A 26,318-nucleotide genomic window follows, 5' to 3' on the forward strand; every position below is an offset into this window, starting at 1 on the left:
TTGTAGAGGTGTTTAGCGCAGTGTTTTGTATTTATTTACAAGCTGTACCCTAACTTGCTTTTCTGAGGTGAGAATAGCTCTGAATGGTTCTCTCTATAGCTTGGTCCAGGCTAACCACTGGCTTGTATCCCATGTCCTTCTTGGCCTGCTCACAGCTGTAATAGTGGTACGTTCCAGCCAGTGCCACCCTCATTGGTGTGAACGTTGGCTTGATTTTTATGACTGGACTAAGAATGAACACCAGCAGAGAGACAAACAGGGCAAGGTAGTAAGCCAGCCAATAGGGAATCTTGTACTTGGGGGCATCGTAATTCAGACCGGTCAGAACGCGGGAGACGAAAGTCCAGAATGGGAGTGGTTCATCATTTGTGATATGATAGGCCTAAAGAAAGAAAGAAAGATGGTATAAATAAACAACTCTACTATTTAATACAAACATGCATTGTTAAAGGGCTACTATAGTGAAAAAAGTAAGCAGTTAAAAATCGGACAGAACCAACAGGTTTTGGACTGGTCCATCTCCTCATGGGAGGGTTTACTTTGTTTTCAAAAGCATCTCCTGTATGGCAGTTGCTAACACTGTGCGATATCAGGATGAATGCAATAGAAGCCCCTGTGCTGTCCCCCCTAGCGTAACTGTGCCCCTGTGTGTGTATTTATACTTTATCTGTCCACTGTAACCTGCCGCAATGCCCATCCATCTTCAGCTTCCTCCATTTGCCTCACATGCTGCAAGTGTATAGCATGTGGTATACATCGGCAGCGTGTGAGGTGAAAATGGAGGAAGCGGAAGGCGGATGGGCACCACGGCAGGTGACAGTGCACAGATAAAGTATAAATGCACACACAGGGGCACAGTTAAGCTAGGGGGTCAGCACAGGGGGTTCTGTGGTATTCGCCACTCATTCTGATATTGCACACTAGTGCCGCTACTCATCCAATCGAGCACATAAACTCGAGATTTACCAGCATGTCCAATCAATACATGCGACCACAGTCGGACCGAAATTGGTTGCATCATTAATCAGGAATACTTTTGGCAGCACCAATTTTCATCTGATTCGATAATTATGAAATACAATGGTCAATTGGCCAGTGATGTATGGACTCCTTTAAAGCGGTTTTCAAACAGAGGTCAGCTATAGCATCAGTACAAGTAGAGATTACCAGCTTTTACTGTACATATTGGGTTGGCATGCCAGTATTTTAAAATGGGGGAACAAATCATATAAATAGTGTTATTGCTCAGGACTCCATTTTAAGCACACTGAAGTATAAGTATAAGCACACACACAAAGGTTTAGGACTCATCCCCTCAGACAACAGTTCTGGGGCAAGTGCTGTACAGATGCCTCACAAAGCTACAACCTTGTGATGCGTTCTGCTGCTCTGGGGGGCGGGGGAAGAGGGATGATGTTTTGATGCACTTCCAGTGGGAGGAGGGGGAACAATGGGCTCAGGCATCGATGCTTAAATAGACCAAGCATGCCTGTACACACTTGACCGAGTCCTAAGCGGTCGCCTCGGCCGAGTGTCATCTTGTGTGTGTACTGTACCTAGCATAACAATTCCCTAAAAATGTAATCAGTAATTATGTAAATCTATGCTTCCTTTTAGGAACACCTAAGAAACCTTTAACCACTTGAGGACCCACCCTTTACCCCCCCTTAAGGACCAGCGCTGTTTTAGCTGATCTGTGCTGGGTGGGCTCTACAGCCCCCAGCACAGATCAAGGTGCAGGCAGAGCGACCAGATCGCCCCCTTTTTTCCCCACTAGGGGGATGATGTGCTGGGGGGGTCTGATCGCTCCTGCCTGATGGGTGTTGCGGGGGGGGCACCTCAAATCCCCCCTCCGCGGCGAGATTCCCCCTCCTCCCTGGTGATCTGGGCTGCACAGGACACTATCCGTCCTGTGCAGCCAGTGACAGGCTGTCCCGTGTCACATGGCGGCGATCCCCGGCCGCTGATTGGCCGGGGATCGCCGATCTGCCTTACGGCGCTGCTGCGCAGCAGCGCCGTACAATGTAAACAAAGCGGATTATTTCCGCTTGTGTTTACATTTAGCCTGTGAGCCGCGATCGGCGGCCCGCAGGCTATTCACGGAGCCCCCCGCCGTGAATTGACAGGAAGCAGCCGCTCGCGCGAGCGGCTGCTTCCTGATTAATTAGCCTGCAGCCGGCGACCCTGCAGCTGCCACTTTGCCGACGCACGGTATGAGTGCGCGGTCGGCAAGTGGTTAAAGAGGAACTGTAGTGAAAATGACAATGAATAAAATGTCTTATTTTTTACAATATTCATTTACATGATTTAGTCATTGTTTGCCCATTGAAAAAGCTTTCCTCTCTCTGATTTACATTCTTAAATATATCACTGGTGGTGATATCTTTAGTTCTGCCAGGTGATCTGTATGGAATGTTCCCGTTACTGAGAGTTCTATGCACAGAGGGAGAATTTGCTTGCTTGGCAGTAGGAAAAAGTTATTATTTTTCACAATGCAACCAGGTTCACAGAGAGCAAACTGTCAGGACCATGATCCTGACATCACACTGTGAGAGGGGTTTCACCACAATATCAGACATACAGACCCCCCCCCCCCAGCAATCTATTTGAGAAAAGGTAAAGATTTCTTGTGGCAAAGGGGTTATCAGTTACTGATTGGGATGACGTGTAATACTGGGTTCAAGTTACTTTTTAAGGCATGTTATCACAGGCAGCCTTAAAGGGACACTTAAGCCAGGAATAAAAAAATCAGTTTTACTTACCTGATGCTTCTTCCAGCCCCCTGCAGCCGCCCCGTGCCCTCGCAGTCACTCACGGAGCCATCAGCCCCCCCGCCGCCAACTAGTTTCGTTTTCGCTGATAGGGAGTCTGAATGCTTTCTGCGCCTGTGCAGGCCTGGCCACGCGTACCTTTCTTCATGTTCCCATCCTCAATAGCATCCTGCACAGGCACATGCTATTGTGGACGGGAGCGCGAAGAAAAATACGCTTGGCCAGGCCCATCAGCGAAAACGAAACTATAAGGCAGCGGGGGACCAGAGGCTCAGTGAGTGACTGCGAGGGAACGGGACCACTGCAGGGGGCTGGTAAAAGCCCCAGGAAAGCAAAACCAATTTTTTTTATTCCTGGCTTAAGTGTCCCTTTAACTTTTTTTTGGGGGGGCAGCAGCCAGGGGTTCCGACACGCGCTTCTGTATCTGTAGACAAATGCATAGATACCTTATTCATTATTAGATTTCAGACTAAAGAACTACATTGCACTATGCCAAGACATAGCTCTACAAAACATTACCAAGAGTCAAGGAGGGAAAACAAAGCTGTAAGCAAGGCTTGTATCAACTTCTTGCTTTTAGATCCGCTTTGTAGCTAAACTTTGCTTGAAGTAACATAGCTGTTGCACCTAACTCTCTCAGCCCAACTTCCTAGGATAGGCAGAGCTAACACAGAACTAAACAGGACTGGTGGTTGGTTGTTTGATGGTGTAAAACCTACTTAAAAGTAAAAGAAATATAAACACAGAGAATAGGCAAGTACTGTAATACAGACCTTTCCACACAGCGGAGAGTCTTTTTGAAGATATTCTGCAGCGAGAATGTGACCATGTACTACATTCTCTACATATGTAAAATCCACCAAATTCTCACCATTCCTGTAGGCAAAATTCAAAGTATCATATCTTAAGTATAGAAAAAAAATGAGCGGCAAACTTCACAGCAGTTTTGGAAGTACCGCAAATATTCCATAAATATCGCAATTTCTATAAAAACATAGTTTTTGTTTAAGAAACTATGTTTTTATAGACAGTCATATGAGCAAAAATGCTAATTTAAGTGTACATAAAGTGACATATGACATGATGAGATAAACATATACACATACAGTATAGCACTATCCCTACTAAGAAGTTATCTGAAGTCTCTTTCTGTTTTCCAGTAGAGCAACAGTTTAGTTTTTATTTATGAAAAATATCTTGTTGACAGCTTGTGAATTCAGTTTGTTTCCTGAACAGTGAAAGGAAGCCAAAACAGCTGAGAAACAGTGAGATAAGGATTCTAAGGAGGTTTTCCTATTGGAAAGCTATGTATTCTGTTCAGCTAAACAAAGCAGAGTGTGGATTCTAAACCACAGCAGTGACAGTCTAATTCAATCTTAAAAATAAAGTTATAAAACTGAAAAAAAAAAAAAAAAAAAAAAAATAGGAGATGCTTTTCTATACTACTAATGTTCTATTCATACTACACATACAATTCATACTATCATAAGTTTATTTTCACTTCAGGTTTCATTCATTTACAATTTATTTATTAGAGTCTGTCCATCTCTTATTACTATTTGTGGCCCTGTCAAAGTAATGGGCCAAAATCATTATTCTATTCATACAGATTACATGCGAAGCTATCCTAACACAAAGCTGTGTTGAAATCTCAGAACTCCACTTACCCAATCATAAATTTCATCTTGCCACTTTTAGCAGTTTCCACCATTATTGGAACCAGCTGCGGATCTCGTGGCCCGAATATACCATGAGGCCGAATAGCAACTGTGAAGAAGTTGTGTGATGGATCATTTGCTGCCCGCACCTCCTGCAAGACGCAAGCCAGTCATAGCCATAAAGCTCTATTCACTACCTCACACCTGCCATCTTATTAAAAAATGAGATTTTAAGTAGATTGCTTGTGGCCATACCACTATTCTTACCATATTGTTAAATGTATAGTGTTTTAATTATTTCTTAAAATAGACTGATAATCTGTGTGCATAATTTGTATTGATATAGTGTGTACAAACAGTAGAATTTTGCCATGAAATAGTATGTTTTATTCGTTTTATTAGTAAAAAGAAATCAGGCAGGACGGATTTTAGAGTGTAACTTGGTTGAGCAAGGTGCTTTTCTCCTTTTGTAATATATTGTATTTTTCAGCATATAAAACATTTTTCCCCCAAAAATGGGGAGAGAAAGTCACTGTGTCTTTTATGCCAAATACAGGGAGTGCCCAACTCACGAACACCCGCCGAGATGCCAGGGACTCCCTGTATTGTCCATGTCCTCCTCCTCTCCCCATGTATAGTTATAAGCAGCGGCAGCACCTCATCCATCAAAGCCTTTTTCTCTCCCTCACTGTTCCCCTAGTGCCGGCTTCTGCTGATCGTGTCATCAGCAGAGGCCAGCATTAGGGGATCAGTGAGGGAGAGGAGAGGTCTCTGATCGCTGTGGGCTCCGATGGATTAGTTGAGCCATGCTGCTGATGTTTATAACTAAGAGAACACAAGGGGAGAGCGGAGGACACATGAGGTACAAGGGGGGCACAATAATTGGGGTAGAACATCTACAAGACGCTCCTGGACCAGTAGTGCTCCAGGTTTAGTATATTTTTCCCCCTGTTTTTTGCTATTTAAACCTAGGTGCGTCTGACCTCAGGCAATCCAGAGAATCAGAAAAAAAAAATCCAAAACAAACTAAAAAAACAAAAAAAAAAACCCACTACAGGCTAAAACTTAAAAAGCAACAAAAATATTTGCACATTTACCCACTATTTGCAAACATTGTCATGTCCTGAAATGCCCCAGACCACAGATCTCTAGCAAATAGAAGCCAATTCTCCTTTGTAACTATGTATATCATGTATGTTTACATGTTGCTATAAACTATCTTTTAATTATCAAGCATGGAGATTTTTAAGCCAGAATTACGCTGTTGTGATGAAATGGTCTACTTTTTGCAAACTTTTTAGTCTTAACACTCACTCATTAAAGAGTAACTGTTAGCCCCCAAAGTGAAATTTAAATCTCTACAGCAATGTTTTATTTAGTATTAAAGTGATCCAAAAAGCCAATGCAGAACTTAAAAATCAATATAATTTTGTTACTATGTAGCCTTTTGCCCAAGCTAATGACGCAAAGCCGCATATCTGATACTGATGAGCATGCAGAGCATGCCTATGTCTGCCCGACCCCCCTCTCCCCCTCTCCCCCCCAGGACCAGGTGCCGATCTATTCGCACCACAAACAGCTGACCGCTCTGACAGGGAGAGAGAGCGGGAGCACTTCCAGCGCCGCCACGGCAGAGCAGCCGCCGCCGTGCATCTCTCTCACGTCTCACATGTGACTCGGCGGCGGCTGCTCTGCCGTGGCGGCGCTGGAAGTGCTCCCGCTCTCTCTCCCTGTCAGAGCGGTCAGCTGTTTGTGGTGCGAATAGATCGGCACCTTGTCCTGTCACTTTAATACTAAATAAAACATTGCTGTAGAGATTTAAATTTCACTTTGGGGGCTAACAGTTACTCTTTAAAAGAATTGTTTAAATCATGTTTTCTATAAATGGCTTACCTTCTCTTGCAGGATCTTGGTCTCTGTGTAATAATCAATAGGTTTCTTGGCATATGGGAGGTCCTCGCTGCCATCCTTTATGTCTGTGCCTTCAAAGACAACACTGGCACTGCTGGTCAGCACTAGTTTCTACAGATAAAAAAGAAATACGCCCAAGAACTGAAGAGATCTGAAGAGATCTATAGCCAATTAACAAATGTCTCAGTGCGCCAGAGAAACATTTTACTTGACATTAAAATGGAACTCAAGCAAAACCTTTTTTATTTGATTGGATAAGAGGAGTAGGTAAGTATAGATTAGAACCTAGGCTACGTTCACATTAGAGGCCAAAGACGAACAGACATATTGACGGATCTGATGTTATCTATAGGATCTGTTACACATCTATTCTGAACATGCCCCTTGCAGCAGCGGGATGCAAAGCCATGCATTTATAGGTAGAAACATAAAACCTAAGAAACAGGCATACTTGCCTGACAACTGCATGATCCTCCCCAACCCACTCCCCTCCCCTCTACTCTTCTAGGTAAACTGGTTCCTCACAGCTAAAGCAATCACTTTACTCCTGCATGTCCAACTATAAATGAAAGCTGGAAGAGTGGATGAAACTGACCAGGAGAAAGCTGGTACCTGTAGGTTGCTGCTGAGGAGGGAACTATCTAAACAATCTATGCAATTGGGGCAGCAAGTATTTCCTTTTATAAAAAAAAACAAACCCTGAAGCGAGAAAAAAAGAAAAAAAGTTAGACAATCGCCTATATAGAAGGAAGCCTCTGGATCTCATAGAGCCCTCCTAGTCCGTGCCCTCTTTCTATCACTATGCGCCTTCTTCAAGTTAGTTAACCTGCATGTCGAATACGTCTTCAGCCCTCCTCGGACATCCTTCAGAAGGACTCATGTCCACAAATACTTCCAAACACGAAGAGATCCGTACTGCGCATGCACAAGTCCAGGTGGCCCCTGCATAGTATGGATGCACCAGTCTTCGGAAACACTCAGGGACGTGAGTGCTTCTGAAGCCTTCCAAAGAATCTTGAAGGTGCAAAATATGAATGGAGGACAGTGGTGGAAAGAGGGGACACATTAAGGCCCGGGAAGGCTCTATGGCAGAGGTGCCCACACTTTTTCAGTTTGTGAGGTACTTTAAAAATTAGAAATTCAAAATGATCTACCTATGTACAATTTTAGGAGCACAATTGTATATACAGGATGGAAAATGTAGTGGGGTCGGCATCTACCATGAAGTCCTTTACGATCTACCAGTAGATCACAATCTACTCAATGGGCACCCCTGCTCTATGGCATCCAGAACCTTCCCTCTCCATAGGTGTGCGTTTAACTTTTTGGCTTCAGGGTTGCTGTAATTAGTAAAAAAAAAACCAACAACTTCATTTTATGCATGCAAAATCAAACGTAATTTTTTTAAATATGAAATGCCTATCAAAAAATGCCTGAACTAGTGGTGTTCAACTTTTAACCTTTTCCTCTCCAGTAAACTGCTCTACAGAGGAGACAGGAACTTGGCATTTTCTGTTACTCTGCATAAGCCTGTTCCTGGGCTCCAGAAAAATAACAAAACACATCCTAATTACAATGAATAGTAGCAGCAGCTGTTGAGCAAGTGGGTGTGAGGACGAGGTGTGACACACCTGGAACAGGCGGCAGGGCCACTGCATGCTAAGCCAAGGAGGTATAAATACTCTGGTAATTTATTCAGGACAATAGCTTCCTTCACGTCTCTCTACAGCTGATCACAGTCATAGATTTCTACAAATGAAGCAGCTAATCAGTATTCGGGAGAGGGTTGTTGCAAAACATCCCTTAGCTTTCCGCTGTTAATCATGCTCCACACCTATACATGTCACTGCACATGGCAACTCCCAGCCTCCTCCACCCAGGGGTGGCAGGGAAACCCCAATGTGGGAGAAATACTATAAAACCTTAAAGGGAACCTTAACTGTAAAAAAAAAAAAAAAAAAAAAAGAGTTTTACTTACCTGGGGCATCTACCAGCCCCCTTCAGCCATCCTGTGCCCTAGCAGTCACTCATGGCTCCTCTGGTCCCCCGCTGCCAGCTAGTTTCGTTTTTGCCGACTGGGAGTCGGCCGGCCGCCATGCGTACGTTTTTACGCATCCCTGCTGGTGCAGGAAGCTACTGCAGACTTCAACAAGTACATTTTTACACGTTATGGGTGTAATGCGTAAAACGTTACGCATTACACCCGTAACGCGTAAAAATTTACTTGTTGACGTCTGCAATAGCTTTCTGCACCGGCAGGGATGCGTAAAAACGTACGCATGGCGGCCGGCCGACTCCTAGTCGGCAAAAACGAAACTAGCTGGCAGCGGGGGACCAGAAGAGCCATGAGTGACTGCGAGGGCACAGGATGGCTGAAGGGGGCTGGTAGATGCCCCAGGTAAGTAAAACTCATTTTTTTTTCTTTACAGTTAAGGTTCCCTTTAAAGAGAACCTGAACTGAAAAGTCAAAATAAGCATAAACACATCATACTTACCTGCCGTGTAGTCTACTCATCAATCTCTTTCTCCTCTCCTGCGTCCTGTTTGTCCACTGTGATCAATGGAATTCTCTGTCCTCCATTTTGAAAATGGCCACTACCCCATAACAGCTTCCAGGTCAGCACACTGTTAAACTGTAATATTGCTCACTTGAGCCATAGGGAAACATGGACATTACCTTGCACATTCAGTTGTAATTGACAGCAGCTGATGCATAACTGACAGCAACTGGCATATTTCAGTTCTTACAAAATATTGTCAGAATTGGAAGTGATCACTGTAAGAAGAAAATGGTGAGCTTCTAAGAGGAACTGATGGCAAGGTAAGTATGTAATATTCATATGCAGCTACATCATATGTTTATTTTAAATAATTTTACTCAGTTCAGGTTCCCTTTAAAGTAAACCTGTGCCTAAATAATATGAAGTACAACAAATCTATGAAAACATTATAGCTTCAAAAGGCATTTCTCTTTGCTCTTAATTTGTCTTTTTAAAAAAATATGTCTATGAAGTAACATGCAAACCAATACATTGGTCCCTTTACATTGATTGACCTTCCAAATTCAGTCGCGATTCAGGGATGTGGAGTCGGTACAAAAATCATCTGACTCCTCAGTTTATGAAACCACTGACTCCTGCTACCCAAACATTACTCAGACTACTCGACTTGCAGGGCTATAGAGTGGGTACAGAAATCATCCGACACCTCAGTTTATGAAATCAGCCACTCCGACTCCAGGCGCTCAAAAATTGCTATGATCGATGCCCCAATATGCCACCCGATTGTAATTTTGATTGATATCTGCATGAAATCAATTGTACTGGATGGAATTTCTTGCTTGAAAGGAGGCGGGGTGGGTCCCATAGCCGGTGATGGGCGCCCTAGGTCTCCCCCCAGCTAATACAACAACAACAACAACAACAAATAACATTTGTAAAGCGCTTTTCTCCCGTGGGACTCAAAGCGCATAAGCATGGCTCAGACCATCGTGGTACAGAGGAAGAAATTTTATAAATCTGGAAATGCCAGGCTAAACAGGTGGCTTTTCAGTCTGGATTTGAATAGCTCCAGGGATGGTGCTGTCTTTACTGGGTGTGGTAGGGAGTTCCAGAGAGTAGGGGCAGCATGGCAGAAGGCTCTATCTCCAGATTTTTTGAGGTGCACTCTGGGAGTGACCAAGTTTATAGAACTTGCTGATCTGAGGTTGTGAGAGGTGTGGTGCAGCTTCAGCAAGTCCTTCATGTATCCAGGGCCTAGACTGTGCAGGGATTTGAATGTCAGCAGTCCAATCTTGAAGAGTATTCTCCATTCTACTGGTAGCCAGTGCAGTGAGCGAAGGATCGGTGTAATATGACAGTGGCGAGGCTGGTTTGTTAGCAATCTGGCAGCAGAATTCTGCACTAATTGCAGGCGGCGCAGGTCCTTTTTGGGGAGGCCAACATAAAGGGCATTGCAGTAGTGCAGACGTGATGTGATGAAGGCGTGGACTAGGGTTGGAAGATCCTCTGGGGGAATCAGATGTTTAATCTTTGCAATGTTCTTCAGATGAAAGAAGGAGGATTTAACTACAGATGAAATTTGGTTTCTGAAACTCAATTCCCCATCGATTAGTACGCCAAGGCTGCGCACAAAGTTGGAGCTGTTTATGTCTGAATTCCCAATCCTGATTGGTGTTGCTTTAGGATAGAGCTGTTTTGATGGCGGGCACTGGCTTTGGACAAACAGGACCTCAGTTTTGTCAGCATTCAGTTTCAACCAGTTATCATTCATCCATGCCTGTAGCTCAGCTAAGCAAGAGTTTATTTTTGGGGTAGGGTCTGTTCCACCAGGTTTGAAGGACAGGTATAGCTGTGTGTCATCGGCGTAGCAGTGGTACGTCAGGCCATGTCGTTGGATAAGTGTGCCGAGTGGCAACATGTAGATTGCAAACAGCAGAGGGGATAGGATTGATCCTTGTGGCACTCCGAATTGTAGAGGTGCAGGTTTGGACATTATGGGTCCTAGGGATACTCTCTGTGTTCTGTCAGTCAGGAATGATCTGAACCACTGGAGGACTGATCCACTGATGCCACAGTACTCCTGCAGTCTGTTAAGCAGGATTTCATGGTCAACTGTATCAAAAGCCGCTGAGAGATCCAACAGGATTAGGATGGAGCATTCCCCTCTGTCCCTTGCCATGAGCAGATCGTTGCAGACTTGGATGAGGGCTGTTTCACAGCTGTGGTGTTTCTTAAAGCCAGATTGTAGAGGGTCCAGGATGTTGTTTACTGACAGCCAGGTTTCAAGTTGCAGATAGACAGCCTTTTCAATAACTTTACCTAAGAAGGGGAGGTTGGAGACAGGTCTGTAGCTGCTCATAGCATCTGGATCCATGGAAGGTTTTTTAAGAAGGGGCTTGATGATTCCTTCTTTTAGAGAGGTAGGAAACCTCCCTGCTTGTAGAGAGCAATTTACTATTTTGTGAAATGCTGGACCAAGCAGGTCAGGGCATTTCAGCATATGTTTAGTTGGTCCAGGGTCCAGGTCGCAGGTTGTCTGGCGGAGGCGACGGAGGATGTCTGAGATCTCTTCCACACTAATACTTTTGAAGTCAGTCCAGGGTGTTAGGTTGTTTTTGCAGCTATTTCCAGGAGTTGCATGAGTCTTGGGTGCTGTGGATTGAATGAGAGACCGAATGGAGGATACTTTGTCAGCAAAGTAGCACGCAAATTTCTCACATAGCTCCTTTGAGGGAGTTATAGTAGGTTTTAGACAGGATGGGTTACATAGTCTATCAACTGTGCGGAATAGTTGGGCTGGTCTGTTGGCGGCCTTTGCGATCTCCTGTGATAGGTAGAAGGATTTTTTCTTGGTGATCGCATTTTGGTAGTTTTCCAGGTGAGAGACAAGGGTGTGTTTATCTTTTGAATTCTGGGATTTTCGCCACTTCCTTTCTAGTCTGCGCACTTCTTTCTTCATGTCCTTTAGTGAGCTGTCAAACCACCGTGCATGGTGAAGTGGTGTAGACTGTTTAATGCGAACTGGAGCAAGGGCGTCATAGGCAGATGACACTGCATGGTTGTACATCAGGACCATGGAGTCTGGGTCTGCGCAATGATTGGTTAATGCGTCAAAGTTGAGGGTATTCTGAACGTGCTGGGGTGAGACATCTTTCAGTGGACGGTATTTTATGAGTTCTTTCCCTCTGTGTTTTATCGCTGGTGCTGTCAGAGAGAAGTGGATGGTGTGGTGGTCTGACCATACCACTGGGTTTATATCTATGTGTGATATTAAAAGTCCGGAATGAAATATAAGATCCAGGGTGTGCCCTTTCGTGTGGGTGGGGAGGTTGACAGCCTGAGAGAGACCCAGTTCATTCATTATGAGAAGTAGTTCACTTCCTAGGTGGGAGTCGTGATCATCCACCCATGCATTGAAGTCTCCTAGGATGATCCATCTAGGGTGTTCCACTGTTAGGCAGGATAAGAGTTCAGATATTTCCTTAAGAAAGACTGGACCATTTTTTTTGGGGGGGCGGTATATGAGCAATATGTTGATGTTTACTTCTGCTGACAGTTGGGCTGCAATACATTCAAAGGTTTCAGTGGGGCCTATGGGCAGGGGCCTTATGTTCAAAGAGGATCTGAAGCATATGGCAACCCCCCCACCCTTGCGGACTTGTCTCTCACAGTGCAAAACTGAATAATTGGTCGGCACGGTTGCTTCAAGAGTTGGGCCTGCATGCTTCCCAAGCCAGGTCTCTGTCAAAAAGGTCAAATCAGAGAGCTCTATTAGGTCATGTATAGTTGCAGTCTTATTATTTATCGATCTGGCATTGCAGAGTGTGGCTGTGATTGAGCTTTGCTGGGGATGTTTTTTAGGCTTCACTGTCAAAGTTGTTATCCTTTGCCTGGTGTTGCTTCCCTGGTGTTTATTTTTGGATCCACTACCTCTCCGCCCCCTTCTGCATTTCCTGAGTATCCCAAAGGATTTTAAGAGTAGAGCTAGTGAGGTGTTAATTTGTAATTGATTCTTTAGAGGGCAGGCAGAGAAAAGGTCCTTTGATGAGTATTTGTATGTTGACATTAGAGACAATAGACTTGTTCAGATAGCTTGTACTTCTGGAGTCCTGCTGAGATCAAAGGGGGTCTGTGCAAACTCCTTTCATTCCTACACAGAGTTGGATCGTAGATTTATTTTAAGTAAAGTTCCTTGTTTTAGAGTTAGATGATAAATGATAACATAAATGTGGAAAATAGTCACTTGGTGCATATGCCTTGGATAATGTATAAAGGATTACTCACAGGGTGGAGTGAGGGCAATCACAGGCAATCAAGTCTTCAGAGAGGTTGAAGGTCTTGTTTCAGGTCAGCTGTTAGAAGGCTTGGTGTGTTCAGCAGTGGTAAGCTTCATGGAGGATTTCAATCCAGTTTATATCTCTGCCATCCAAAGTAATCCGATTGTTCTGGTTGGTTGTAGTTGTAGCCTTAGTCGTGGTGGGTGGAATTCCTCTGTATTTTGAGTCCAGTTTCAGCACAAATAGGTTTAAAGGTGTAGAAATCTGAGACAAGGTCTGGAGCAGCTTAAGAGAGCTGCAGCCCGGCTGGGCGCGCTCAGGAACAAGCCTAATAGTGCTCTTCCTAGGCCTTTGTAGAGTACTCACAGCAGTGGAGTGAACTCACCTGTGTGGCTAGTATGCTCCCTCCAGTCTGTGTCCTTCCATCTTCCTCCTCGCCAGCATGCTCCGCGGGGTCATGGAGAACAGGCACCAAGGAGATGAAGGCAGAGAAACACAGCCTGTAGGGAGCGTGCCGGCCACACAGGTGTGCTTTCTCTGCTTTCGCCAGTACTCTGCAGTGGCCGGGGAAGAAGCTCAGGGAAAAGAGGGGGGGGGGGGGGGGGGACCCTGATGCCCATCAACCCTGGGCTCACAGTACTCTCTGAAGGGAACATAGGAGCCACCTAGTGGTTCCATTGATTTCATGCTTGCTGAAGTCTATTAAAAATCTATGTGTAGCATGTGGTAGGAAAAGAACCCTCTTTGATCAGATTCTGATGTGAGAGGGATCTACTTTTTGGCCAAATTGGGTACCCATCCATAGATATATGGGCACCTTGAGTCAATCAGTGCAGGTTTGACTGGAATTCAATCAGAGAGTGCTTGCTTACTACAGCAAACTGTTTTGATAAAATATGGCAGAAATCTATCGAGCATCAATCTCACTGTGATCAAATTACTGAATGCAATGCAATGCTATGTTAATTCGAATTGTAGACTCAAAGTGATCCAATCTGTTGGAAATCGACTGGAAAATTAATTTGTGTATAGCAGGGGTCTCAAACTCAATTTACCTGGGGGCCGCAGGAGGCAATGTCAGGATGAGGCTGGGCTGCATAAGGGGTTTCACGTGTCCCCGCCGCAAAACGGGGGCTGCAGAGCCCCTAAATCGCCCGGGGGGCAATCCGCCGGCATTTCCTGGAAGGGGCAGAGCTTTCAGCTTCAGCGCTGCCCCTCCTGACGTCAATCGCGGCGGATCACCGCTTTTGCCTGCCCCTCTCACTCTTCCTTCACAGAGAGGGGCGGGGAGAGGCAGCGATCCATGCGGCGATTTACGTCAGGAGGGGCAGAGCTACAGCTGGAAGCTCTGCCCCTCAGCGCAGTCGTGGATGTTTGCCCGGGAGATTTGGGGGCTCTGCAGCCCTCGTTTAGCGGCGGGGATGCGGCGGTTTACTTGGGAGCAATGAAGCGAACTATAAGGTAAAATAGGAAAAATAGTTTGCTTCCGTGTCTCTTTTGCTTTTGCTGGCGAGGGCCACAAAATATTGTATCGAGGGCCGCAAATGGCCCGCGAGTTTGAGACCCCTGGTGTATAGCCATCTTATAAAGGCAGAAAAGAATAATTATACTTTGGTTATTCTCTGCACTCCTGCTATTCATCCCTGCAGGGGCGTAGCAATAGGGGTTGCAGAGGTAGCGACCGCATCGGGGCCCTTGGGCCAGAGGGGCCCCGAAGGGCCCTGCCTCAACTACAGTATTAGCTCTCTATTGGTCCTGTGTTCATAATAATCACTTCAATAGATACTTTGAATAGTGATAATCCTTAACAAACTGTTTCCCATCCTTTTCTTGCACCTCTGACACTGTAGTTGCCCTTGGCAGGTTTTGGTGCGCCGTATCAATTGTTACGTATAGAGTGCTTGGGGGGGCCCCATTGTAAAACTTGCAGCTGGGCCCACCGCTCCTTAGCTACGCCACTGCATCCCTGTATTTTTGCCTATGAAGATGAGCAGCGTTAAAAAGATGATCCAATAGCATTATATGGCACAGGTAACCAGGAGATAACACACTGATGATGGCATTGGAAGATGGCTCCACTCAGTGATTTGCTTTGGAATTGCCACTTTCAGGATGGTGATAGTTATGCATGAATGATTTCATGCACTTCAGAAGTTTAAAGCAGGAAGTCTAAATAAGGAGTAAACCACTAGGGGGCAGCTGGTGCTACTGATCTCTGCAGGAATTCTTATGAGCGTGGAGCTTTATTTGACATATGTGTAAAAAAAAAAAATGTATTACTTTCAGCAACGTACTCGAAACAAAACATACATACATTTATAATATTTTCTATTTTCTCTACGATTCTAAACCAGTAATAGCACCTATGAAAAGATGTTTTGGTCTACAACAGGGGTGTCAAACAAATACAAAGTGGGCTGAAATTGTAGACTGGGATCAAGTCACGGGCTAACCTCAATGTCTACTGTCCACCTCCCTCCCTTATAAAAACGTACCAGGTGTCTAATGGCCCCCTGTATACAGTCCCCTGGTGTCTAGTGGGCCACCCTCCCCCTATACAGTTCCCTGGTGTCTAGAAGCCCCTACCCTCCCCTATACAGTTTTCTAGTGTTTTAGTGCTTTCCCCCCTACCACCCCAAAATGGCTTCCCTGGTGTTCTAGGGCTTCACCTCCAGTATAGCTTCCCTGGTCGTCTACAGTGAGCCAAACATAATGCAAAGTGGGGAAACCACTTGGGGATCAAATGTAATTGCTCTGAGGGCCAGATTTGGCTCACTGGCCAGAGTTTGACATGTATGGTCTACAGGATGCACATTTCCTCTGGGCTGAACAGCAACTTTGAATCGGGCCAATCAGATTCAAAAAGATATAGACAGATATCTGGCCCCAAGTTTAAAGCCGTCCCTGAACGCTCACTGTAGACCAAAATAAGTTGAAATAAATACGTTGGCATCCAGTTCACAGCACTACAGCAGAAGAGCTCCTCTGCTGTCTAGAAGGATCAGAAGCCTTTTTTCTCAGTACTGTCAGTACCAGCATGTCTTGGATCATGGAAGACCCTGAAAGTACCATAAAAGCCATGAGAATGGCACTGGCCATTTTAACTGGCGATTTTGCCAAAGTTGCGCTGTGACCCCAGAAGAGGAACCCTGCAGGTGCTCTCAGCGCATGCTTCCTGGCTTCTTCCTCCCCTCCGCACGTGAACCGCAATACGACGTACGGCAGAGGGAGGGGGAAAAAGCCAGGAAGCCTGTGCAGAGGGGAACCGAAGGCTTCCTCTTCCAGGGTCACAGCGCAACTTTCAGCAGATTCGCCGATCCCATGTAATGGATGAAAACCAAAGAAAAGTAGATCTGTACAGAAACCGCACCACTCATAGGTATATAAATCATCCAAAATACTTTATTATGTACCAAATATCAATGAAGGATCTAAAACCATATTAAAAGAAGACACATTAAGGTAATCAATCATATACAAAGTACAAAATTGTAAAAAGTGGTATCCAAATGTCCAGTAGCCACAGAGTAATACTAGAAAATTGACACAATTATATATGGTGCCTGAATAGACTCCACAATCAGTATGATAACTACGCCCTCCAAAATACATAAATTGTATGTGCATATAAGAGAATCACGATTGGTCAAATAGTGGCCAACAATAATGGTGACCAAAGAAGAAAAGGAAGATAATGAACCCTTGGTGTGTAGAAAGGTGAAATACCACAAGGAGTAATGCACATTTATTTATTGTATTTATAAAGCGCCAACATATTACGCAGCGCTGGACATTAGTTTAGGTTTCAGACAATATTTAGGGGTGACATACAGCAATATGACACTACAGGAATACAAGAAAGACCATATCACGCAGCACAGATCACAAACGAAACTAGCTGGCGGCGGGGGACCAGAGGCTCTGTGAGTGACTTCGAGGGCACGAGATGGCTGGAGGAGGCTGGTAGAAGCCCCAGGAAAGTAAAACTGTTTTTTTTTTATTCCTGACTTAAGTGTCCCTTTAAAGAGGAACTTTAACCCACAGCAGCCCCTTTCCCACAAGATATCTTTAACTTTCTTGAATAAATCATTAGGGGGTCTTTTTGGCTGATATTGTGTTGAAACTCCTCTCAGTGTGAAATTATTAGCATGGTCCTGACAGTTTGCTGTCTGTGAACCTAATTGCATTGTGGGAAATAACAGCTTTCTCCAACTGCTAAGCAATCATCAATATCTCCCTCTAGCAGAGAACTAAAGATGTAAGTTCCTGTGATACATTTTCTAAATGTAAATCAGAGAGAGGAAGATTGTACAATAGGCAAACACTGACTAAATAATCGGTACTTATCCGTTAGCCGGGCGCATCCGGCAGGTGGTGCTAATTACTATTCCTCCTCCAGGCCGACATGGATAGTAGGGAAAGATGTAACTCTGGTGGAGTTTTGTCGCCACCTGCCGGATGCGCCCGGCTAACGGATAAGTACCAAATATTCTTTGAGGCCTCATTCACACCTAAAATAAAAAACGCAAGCGTTTTTGTGTGTGCACCCCCCCCCCCCCCCCCCGTGCTGCGTTTGTGGTAAAAGAGCTTTTCCAGAGCGGTTTTGTAATTCACTACCTGACGCAAGTCAGGAAGTGAACTCTTTGACCCGGAACAGAATAAATACAATTTATTCTTAAAAACGCTCACGCAATCGCTGAACGAACTGCTCAGCTGTGAACTCTCTCGTAGGGAATCATTGCACAAGCGGTTTTAGGGCGATTTTGAAAATCTCCTGCGCTTGAAAAAAGGGCGAAAACGCCCTTAGTGTGAACGAGCCCTAAAGGAAACCAGAGACCACTTAAAAAAAAAAGTTTTATACATACCTGGGGCTTCCTCCAGCCCGATCCGCACTAATCGCTCATGCCGCCATCCTCCGCTGCCTGCAGCTCTGGTATCAGATCGCCGGAGAGATACATAGAGGGTGCTCTTCTCTTGCGCAGACTGCCCGCAACTGGTAGAACTAATGGGACTCGATACCGGAGCTGCAGGAAGCGGAGGATGGCGGCGTGCGAGCGATCCGTGCGGATGGAGCTGGAGGAAACCACAGGCATGTATAAAACTTTTTTTTTATTAAGTGATCTCTAGTACACTATAAATGAACCTTGTAAAAAAATTGCAATTTTGTTCTACAGTTCCTCTTTAAGAGTACTTATGTTATCCACTGATATCCACCCGTATTAAATCAACCTCAGGGATTGACTCAATCTTCCAATATAATCCTGAAGTACTAGGTGAACGTGCCATTAAACGCCTCATTATTAGGCTTCTTACCTGGACACCAGCTTCCTTGCAGGCCTCAATGACTGTCCTTGTTCCAGTATAGTTAACTCTGTAGAAGAGCTCTTTATTGTCACTGTAAGGTGCTGGGGATGCACAGTGGAAGACAATATTCACACCCTGCAGCGCTGGCAATAAATCCTAGGGTTATTAAAGAGAGGATCAATAGGGTTAGGAACACAAACCAATAGTTGTTTTTATTTAATTTACTCATTAGGGCAGCACTGACAGTTTTTGTAGATCACATCAGTCCCAATATCAAAAGCAGTTTATTGTCCCAGCCACAGATGCATATATACTTGATCTGGAAGCCAATTAGCCTACCAGTATATGTTTGGGTTGTGGCTGAACACCAATGAGATGCAAATAATTTCGAGTTGATCCAGCAATATGCAAATTTTGTATGCTAATGATCCTGCTGAGGTAAAATTTGATTGGTCTATTTTCAAGCTTTCAAGCTACATAAATTTGGATAATCCTGCATCAACTTGAAATTATCTGAACTTCCTTGACCAGCCCTACTGGAAATATCTGCAAACATGGAGGAGAACAACCAAACTCTACACACATAGGCTTATATGCAATTAACTCTTTTTCCTAAGAGATCATTGTTCATCTTCTAGTTAAAATAACTTTTCAGCACTTTGCAACTGAAAAAGTACCAAAAACTTTGTAAAAAAATACTATCAAAATTATTTGGAGTATTTTCTTGCTTGCTGGTGGTTTAAAGGGCATTTCACAGACAATTCTGAAGATAGCACACAGTAGAAAACTACGGAGAAAAAGTTAATTGCATATGGGCCAGTGTCCTTGCTGGTAATCAAACCGAGAAACCCAGTTTTGCAAATAAAAGTGCGCTGACTGATGATTATTTTACCTGTTTGCTGCAGAGATCACCAATAAAGAACTGAACACGCTCATTCTCGAAACCCTGCCGCATATCAAACACATTGACTGTGTATCCCCTCTCTAGCAGACGCTCCACCATGTGCTGCCCCAGGAATCCCGAGCCACCAATCACTGTGCATTTCTTGTTGGCCTGGAAAAAAACATTGCATAAGTACCCAAAAGAGTTCAGTGTACTCTGCTGGTAAATAATAATAGCTTCTTATACAGATGGTTCTTATACAGATAAATATCAACAATAAGGCCTGGTGCACACCAAAACCCGCTAGCAGATCCACAAAATGCTAGCAGATTTTGAAACGCTTTTTCTTATTTTTCTGTAGCGTTTCAGCTAGCGTTTCGCGGTTTTGTGTAGTGGTTTTGGTGTAGTAGATTTCATATATTGTTACAGTAAAGCTGTTACTGAACTGCTTCTGTAACAAAAACGCCGGCAAAACCGCTCTGAACAGGCGTTTTTCAGAGCGGTTTGCGTTTTTCCTATACTTAACATTGAGGCAAAAACGCATCCGCAATCCAAAAAATGCCTCACCCCGGGAGTATGCGTTTCTGCAAAACGCCTCCCGCTCTGGTGTGAACCACCCCATTGAGATACATTGACCAAGCGTATCCGCAGCCGCAAGCAGCTGCAGAAACGCTGAAAAAGCCGCTCGGTGTACACCAGCCCTAAAACTTTAACCATTTCAGTACCATAGGTTTTTTCCCAAAACAATTTTCACATTTCAGCCCTCCTTCCATTCATTCACCGATAACTTTATTGTTACTTATCACACTGAAATGAACTATTTTTTTTTCCCCTTGCAAATTATGCTTTCTTTGGGTAGTACTTTTTGCTAAGAATTATTTTATTTTATATGCATTTTAAAAGGAAATAAGAAGGAAAAAAATAAATAAATTGTTCTCAGTTTCCAGCCTTTATAGTTTTAAAATAAAACATGCTTTGATACATAAAACCCACAGGTTTTATTTGCCCATTTGTACCGGTTATTACAACGTTTAAATTGTGTAGCTAATACAATGTATTGTATCTGAAAATAAAGGTGTATTTTTTTTGTTTAGTGATTTTTTTAATACTAGATTTCTATTTACAAGACTTTACAGTATTTGCACAATTAACAGTAATATACCGTCATGACATACATATTAACCACTTCACCCCCAAGGGGTTTTTACCCTAACGGATCAGAGCAATTTTCACCTGTCAGCACTCCTGCATTTTATTTGCCAATTACTTTATTACTACGTATCACAGCAACAACAAAAAACACGACATACATATTTAGAAAAAAACCCTAAGGCAACTATTTAAGTAGTTTACAGAGGTGGCGAGCGACACTTTAAAATATCCTAAGAGGCTCCTGCAGGTCGTTTTAATTATTTTAATTATGTGGTTTTTTTTCTTTACAAGTGTTTTATTTAGGCAACTATGGGGTAGGGGTGGAAGCAGTTAAAAAAAATAAACATTTAATTTTTCTATGTAATAGTGTGTAAGAGTGTATTTGGGTATATTTTCATTTTTTGGCCACAAGATGGCTCTACACTTAGTTCCCGATAAGACGAGAAATAGTAAAGGTATCTTTTTACTTTCGGTTTTATGAATAAAAGCCGACGTCTCGCTGACATTGGCTTTTATTCATCACATGCATCGATCACGGGTTTGGGAACTGCTGTTTCCCATACCCTGATCACAAAGGAGGGGATTGCATGACGAGGCCAATGGAAATGGTGTGCGGATCACGAACAGCGGCAGTAAGTAGACAATATGCATATCTACGCCCCTGATAAGCAAGTGAAGTATACAGGGCCGTAGATATGTATAGCAAAGATCCAGAAGTGGCATGAAACTCAGCAATTCCTCTTTGTTCTAAAAGATTATTTACAGCATAAAATCTACTACCAAAAAAAAAATTGTAGCAGAACAGCATTCAAAACAGTTAAACATAGCACTCTGTTCTTCAGTGGAAAGTTTCTGGCCGCATCCAAAGAGGTGATAACATTACCTTTTGTTTACATTCCTTTGTCATATACATTGGCAAAGTGCTGAAACTGAGCTCTCTACTTCTAGTACGAGTGAAGTGATCACTAGATAAATTTTAATATATAAATACAGCAGCAATGTAATACAATGCAACGGCAGCTTTCAGAGCAGATAAACTGTACTTTGGGAACTTGTAATTTGTAAACAGACAATATTACTTGTGCACAAAAGCAAATATGATAACTGCATGGATAATAAAAGGTAGGAAATCACATTCTTTATTGAATGTAATGTCAGAGATTTATACCACTTTAAGAACAATTTAGATAGGAAGTCATAGGAAACTCTTTCCAATGAGCAGAGAGTGCTGTTCAGCAATTTAAACACAGTCAATAGGCAATTTTTTTAATCCAGTCCAGTTCTGCAAATTCACTCATGATACGTAAAAGGTTTGGAGAGGGTTTGTAAACTGGACCCAAAAATGTCCCTTTGATGGTCAGAGGAAATACAACACATAGCCAAATAAAAGTGCCTTTATAAATCAAAATTGGAAATGCTTGCCAAATAAAAATATGCTGCCCCTACTCTTTTATTGTATCATTATAAACCTGTGTTGTGTTTAAGTGATTACTATGTGGCTTACTTTCCGTTTGTTATGCCGGGCATACACGGCAAGCTTCTCAATGCAATTATGCGGCGGATCGAGCCAGCGGCTCGATGCTGGCGCATCCCTGCTCAACCGCGCGCGGATCGATTGCTGCTCGTCCCCGCGGGAGCGGCTAATTAGCCGCTCGTTTCTTGCAATTGTTCTCCCCGCAGGTATCGAGCGCAGTATCGATCCGGCGGGGTATCGGACACGTGAGATATTATCAATCGAGCCATCAGGCTCGATTAATAAGCCTCCCAGCAGTCCGTGTATGCCCAGCATAAGTCCAGCCAGTGCAAGCAATGTATCCATTTCACGCAGACTTAAAAGGGAACCTGAAGTGAGTAAAATTATTTAAAATAAACACATGACATAGCTGCAAATGAATATTACCTACTAACCTCCCTATCGGTTTCTCTCAGAGGCTTACCATTTTCTTCTTACAGTGATCCCTTCCAGTTCTGACAATATTTTGTCAGAACTGAAATGTACCAGATACTGTCAGTTACATATCAGCAGCTATCAATTACAACTGAATGTGCAAGGTAATGACCATGTTTCCCTATGGCTCAAGTGGGCGATATTACAGTTTAACAGCATGCTGACCAGGAAGCGGTTATGAGGTAATGGCCATTTTGAAAATGGAGGACGGAGAATTCCATTGATTATGGTGGACAAATGGGACACAGGAGAGGAGAAAGAGATTGACTAGTAGACTAACTATGACATGTGTATGGTTATTTTGACATTTTATTTTCAGTTCAGGTTCTCTTTAAATTTTAAAATTCTAAAGTAAAAAAAAAAGAAAAAAAAGAAAGAGCCAGAATGACACTTTTTATGATGGTTGCCCCTTTCTCATCAAGTGTAGCAAGTGTAGGTTGATTTCTGTACTCAGCGAAAGGAATGCACTGTGGCATGCATGCATGCATGCATCATCTCGATGGCAGCTGGATTGCAACTGCACATCTAATCATCTCAAACCAAGGACAGCTTTGGTGGAAAAAGAATCTATACAAATACTTACAGGTCTCAAACGTGTTGCCATTTCGCCTAGGATTTATACAGCTTCAACCTAAAAAAATAAGATTTACATGAATGACAATCAGGCATGCAATCTGGACTGAATAATGGGAAACTGCAATAATGTAGACAGGAATTACCCATTCAAGGTCGCCTATGCTGAAATATGAAACTCTTTTACCTTTGACCGACCAGTTAAGTCTACCCAGTGACCGCTCACACTGGTGCCGTTGTACTACATATATGAAGATCACATGATCTGCTTTCACTTCTGCCACACAAGGCAATGACATCTCTGCATTCTGTTGCAATGTTAACTCTTGTCACAGTATACAGGACAAACCAATACCACACAGTGCAAACATACACCTACAACTTGGCTGTGATCTATAGTGCCAGGTTTAGCTCTGCTTATTTAGCTAATACAACAGGGGATTACTAGAAACTGCAATCTGGTTGAGTAACTTGAAATAAGACTATTCTCCCAAATGTATTTATTACAATGGCTGTTAGGCCTGGAACCCACTACAAATCGCTATCGTTTTTACGTAGCGTTGTGTAAGCGATTTCATGAGCGTTTTCCGGCGATTTTAATAAGAGTAAGCTTTTTGCCAGTGATTGTGTAGCGATTTTAATTCTGATTGGTCCTTTCAATTTATCGTAATTTTTTACAGTTTGCAGTAATTTAAAATCGCACACAAATCGCTATGTGTAGCGATTCATGAGCGATTTGCCAGCGCTTATATACTTTACATTGAAGCACAAACGCTCCTAAAACGCTGCATGTCCTGCGATTGCGATTTTGCTAATCACAATCACGACTGTGGACATTGTTACATTTATTTAGATTGGCAGAGGTTTAGGGAAATCGCTAGTGATTTAAAGCGCTCCCTAAACACTCAAAAAACGCTCTAGTGGGTTCCAGCCTTCAGTAGGATTTATGAAGCAACTTCCCAGGGTTTTGATAAAGTCTAATCTTTATGGCATATACACACCAAAGTGTTTTACTTGTGAGTGTCAGAGGCTGCTGCTAAACACCAGATTAGTCCAAGTGTTGAAGGGTAGTAATAGTTACTCATGCAGGATGGCAATTTTTAGGTAATGTGTACTCAAAAGAAGGAGGAACTTCACTCTCGTCTCTTGCCATCCACTGCAAAGTAAATACTTTCAGGAGATTCTGTTAGTGATGCATTGTTGCAAGCATCTCTCACCCCAGGTATCATGGCCCCAAGATTAGGGATGCTCATTCAGATGCCGATGAACTGAAATTTCCGCATTTCCGGTCGTAATTTGGAAATCGGAATTCGGTTGACAGGTTTAAGAATTTTGGCACGTTTCAGCTTACTTTGTGTTTGTCTGCATACACAAAGACAGTTTACAACCCCAGAGCGAAACACTTCCTAACAGTCAATGGGCCTGATTCACAAAGCGGTGCTCTTAGCACGGCCGTTTTTGTGCGAAATCGATATAATTTTCACGCAAAATCGATATCGTTTTCGCGCCAAAATTCGAGTTTGCGTGCGAAAACGTTATCGTTTCGCGTGAATATTCACGATCGCGCGAAATGCAAAAATTCGCGCAAAACTGGCCGTGCTAAGAGTTAGCACCGCTTCGTGAATCAGGCCCAATGTAAGACAAATGTATCACAGACTGCTGGAACTGGTTACTTCTGTTGAGCAATGTAGGTAGAAATTCTTCCCATGTGGCTCATGAAAGAAAAAAGAAATTCTGGGCAGTTTGTTCTTCTGAGAATACACCAAAGATGTACTGTTGCCATAGTTGGGGGAGAAAAATGTACTGCTGAGTATTATATCTTTATCTTGAAAGAGACTGTTAAAACTTACAAAACGACATGTAGCACTGACATAGGCTATAACACTTTTTTTGGTGCTGGTCTAGCTGACGTGACCAACTGCTGCTTCCTGCTCACAATCACTATTTTTTAAGAAATAGAGGACCCAGTACTAAAGAAACACTAAAATTGTACACCAGGACCCTCACCCTGTGCTTCGGGCTCGCTTTGGCTACTGGCTTCACTCACGTAACTTTACTAAACCTATTTGGTTGGTGTTTCCAGCTAGGTACCCCATTTCCTACAAACCAGGACATGATTCTCAAATAAAATCGCACGCGCAGCGTTCACACCACAACTGCTGCAATAAGCTGCCGTCCACACTAAGCAGTCACCGCCCACAGGAGCGTCCTTTCATAGATGCACCTGCAGTTGTACACAACTGCAACAACCACTCTAAGGGCCCGTTTCCACAGGGATAGTGATGTGAATGCGGCTACCTAGCCGCATCACTTCTGCTATCGCCCACGGCACTTCCGCATCTCCCTATACGGAAGTCAACTGTGGAGATGGGACGTGGCTGCGGGCGGATGCGGACGTGCGAGAATCTGCAACATGCTGCAGATCCCTCGGCACAACATGCACGCAGTGGAAACTATTCTATTGCCGTGCATGTGTTTCAGCACACCCGCGGTGCGATGCGGCTATATAGCCGCATCGCACCACTTTTAGTGGAAACGGGCCTAAGCCACCACCCACAGGTGCTTCTGGGTCTGTGCATATTTACAACCTTCGATTAGTATATAGGATTCCTGACAGATGGACTGTTGAATGAGCAGTTACTGCTTGCTAGCTGTGCAGTTTAACTGTCAACAGGCCACAGCGTCTCTATGTATACTTACAACTGTGAATTAGTATTATAGACCAGTAATCCCCCCCCCAATTCTCATTTAAAATGCACTGTGCCCCTTTATGCGCACCCGTTGAAAGAGCCCTGTTACATGGATAACCAACATGCACATCCCCTTTCCTTCACCCCTGAGCACAGTAGGCTGAAGTTGTAATACGTGTGCACCGCACTGCGTCCACGTCCTATTACAACTGCCTTTCATGTATAAAGATTAATGGAGGTGAGCAGGAAGCAGTCATTGGCCTATGACATTTCCCACTGGGTCACTTCAACTAGACTAGCTCCACACTTTTTTTTTTTTAAACATGGAGGTATTTCAATTCATTCATTCATTCAAAAAAAAAAAAGCCCAGCAGGTCCTTCTCTACATGTGATTGGCTGTGTTTAAAGTGACAGATCTTCTCTGCACTTTCCCTGTGGTAAATCACCCCACTGATGTCTGTGCGGCAGCAGCAAAGCTCACCTGTCCAGCCGGCAGATAGCGGAAGACAATGCAGTCCACCCTCATAACATTCCTGCAATGAGCCGAGGATCACCAGAGAACAGGCGCTCACTCCCTATTGGTGTAACTGTCACAGCCTCAACCAATAGGAAAAGAGACAAGCCGTAACCCTGGCAACCAGCGTACAGTG

General features: G+C 43.7%; 1 protein-coding gene across 2 annotated transcripts; it reads right to left on the bottom strand.

Annotated features, from left to right (window-relative positions):
* Window positions 1-26,317, bottom strand: NSDHL (NAD(P) dependent steroid dehydrogenase-like). 2 transcript variants are annotated; one of them, XM_068250905.1, is made up of 8 exons: window positions 26,150-26,317; window positions 22,989-23,036; window positions 19,315-19,476; window positions 18,432-18,578; window positions 6,323-6,451; window positions 4,439-4,581; window positions 3,545-3,647; window positions 1-382 (listed from the first exon to the last, which is right to left on the bottom strand). In XM_068250905.1, exons 2-8 carry the CDS (start codon window positions 23,007-23,009, stop codon window positions 50-52), a joined length of 1,038 nt encoding a protein of 345 aa, XP_068107006.1. In that variant the 5' UTR covers window positions 23,010-23,036; window positions 26,150-26,317; the 3' UTR covers window positions 1-49. The 2 variants fall into 2 exon arrangements, with proteins under 2 accessions (XP_068107006.1, XP_068107007.1); XM_068250906.1 differs by lacking the exon at window positions 26,150-26,317 and adding an exon at window positions 25,567-25,593.
* Window position 26,318: the final 1 nt, after the last annotated feature.

The sequence above is a fragment of the Hyperolius riggenbachi genome, chromosome 8 (assembly GCF_040937935.1).
Source record: "Hyperolius riggenbachi isolate aHypRig1 chromosome 8, aHypRig1.pri, whole genome shotgun sequence".
NCBI classification, from domain to species: domain Eukaryota; kingdom Metazoa; phylum Chordata; class Amphibia; order Anura; family Hyperoliidae; genus Hyperolius; species Hyperolius riggenbachi.

Bases quoted from the DNA above. Each gene is read 5' to 3' on its own strand.
- NSDHL (XM_068250905.1), bottom strand. From the start codon at position 23,009: ATGGCAACACGTTTGAGACCT. The intron at 18,579-19,314 runs GTAAAATAATCA...TAATAACCCTAG, and splicing joins GTGATCTCTGCAGCAAACAG to GATTTATTGCCAGCGCTGCA. The intron at 6,452-18,431 runs GTAAGAAGCCTA...TTTTATCTGTAG, and splicing joins GCAAGGAAGCTGGTGTCCAG to AAACTAGTGCTGACCAGCAG.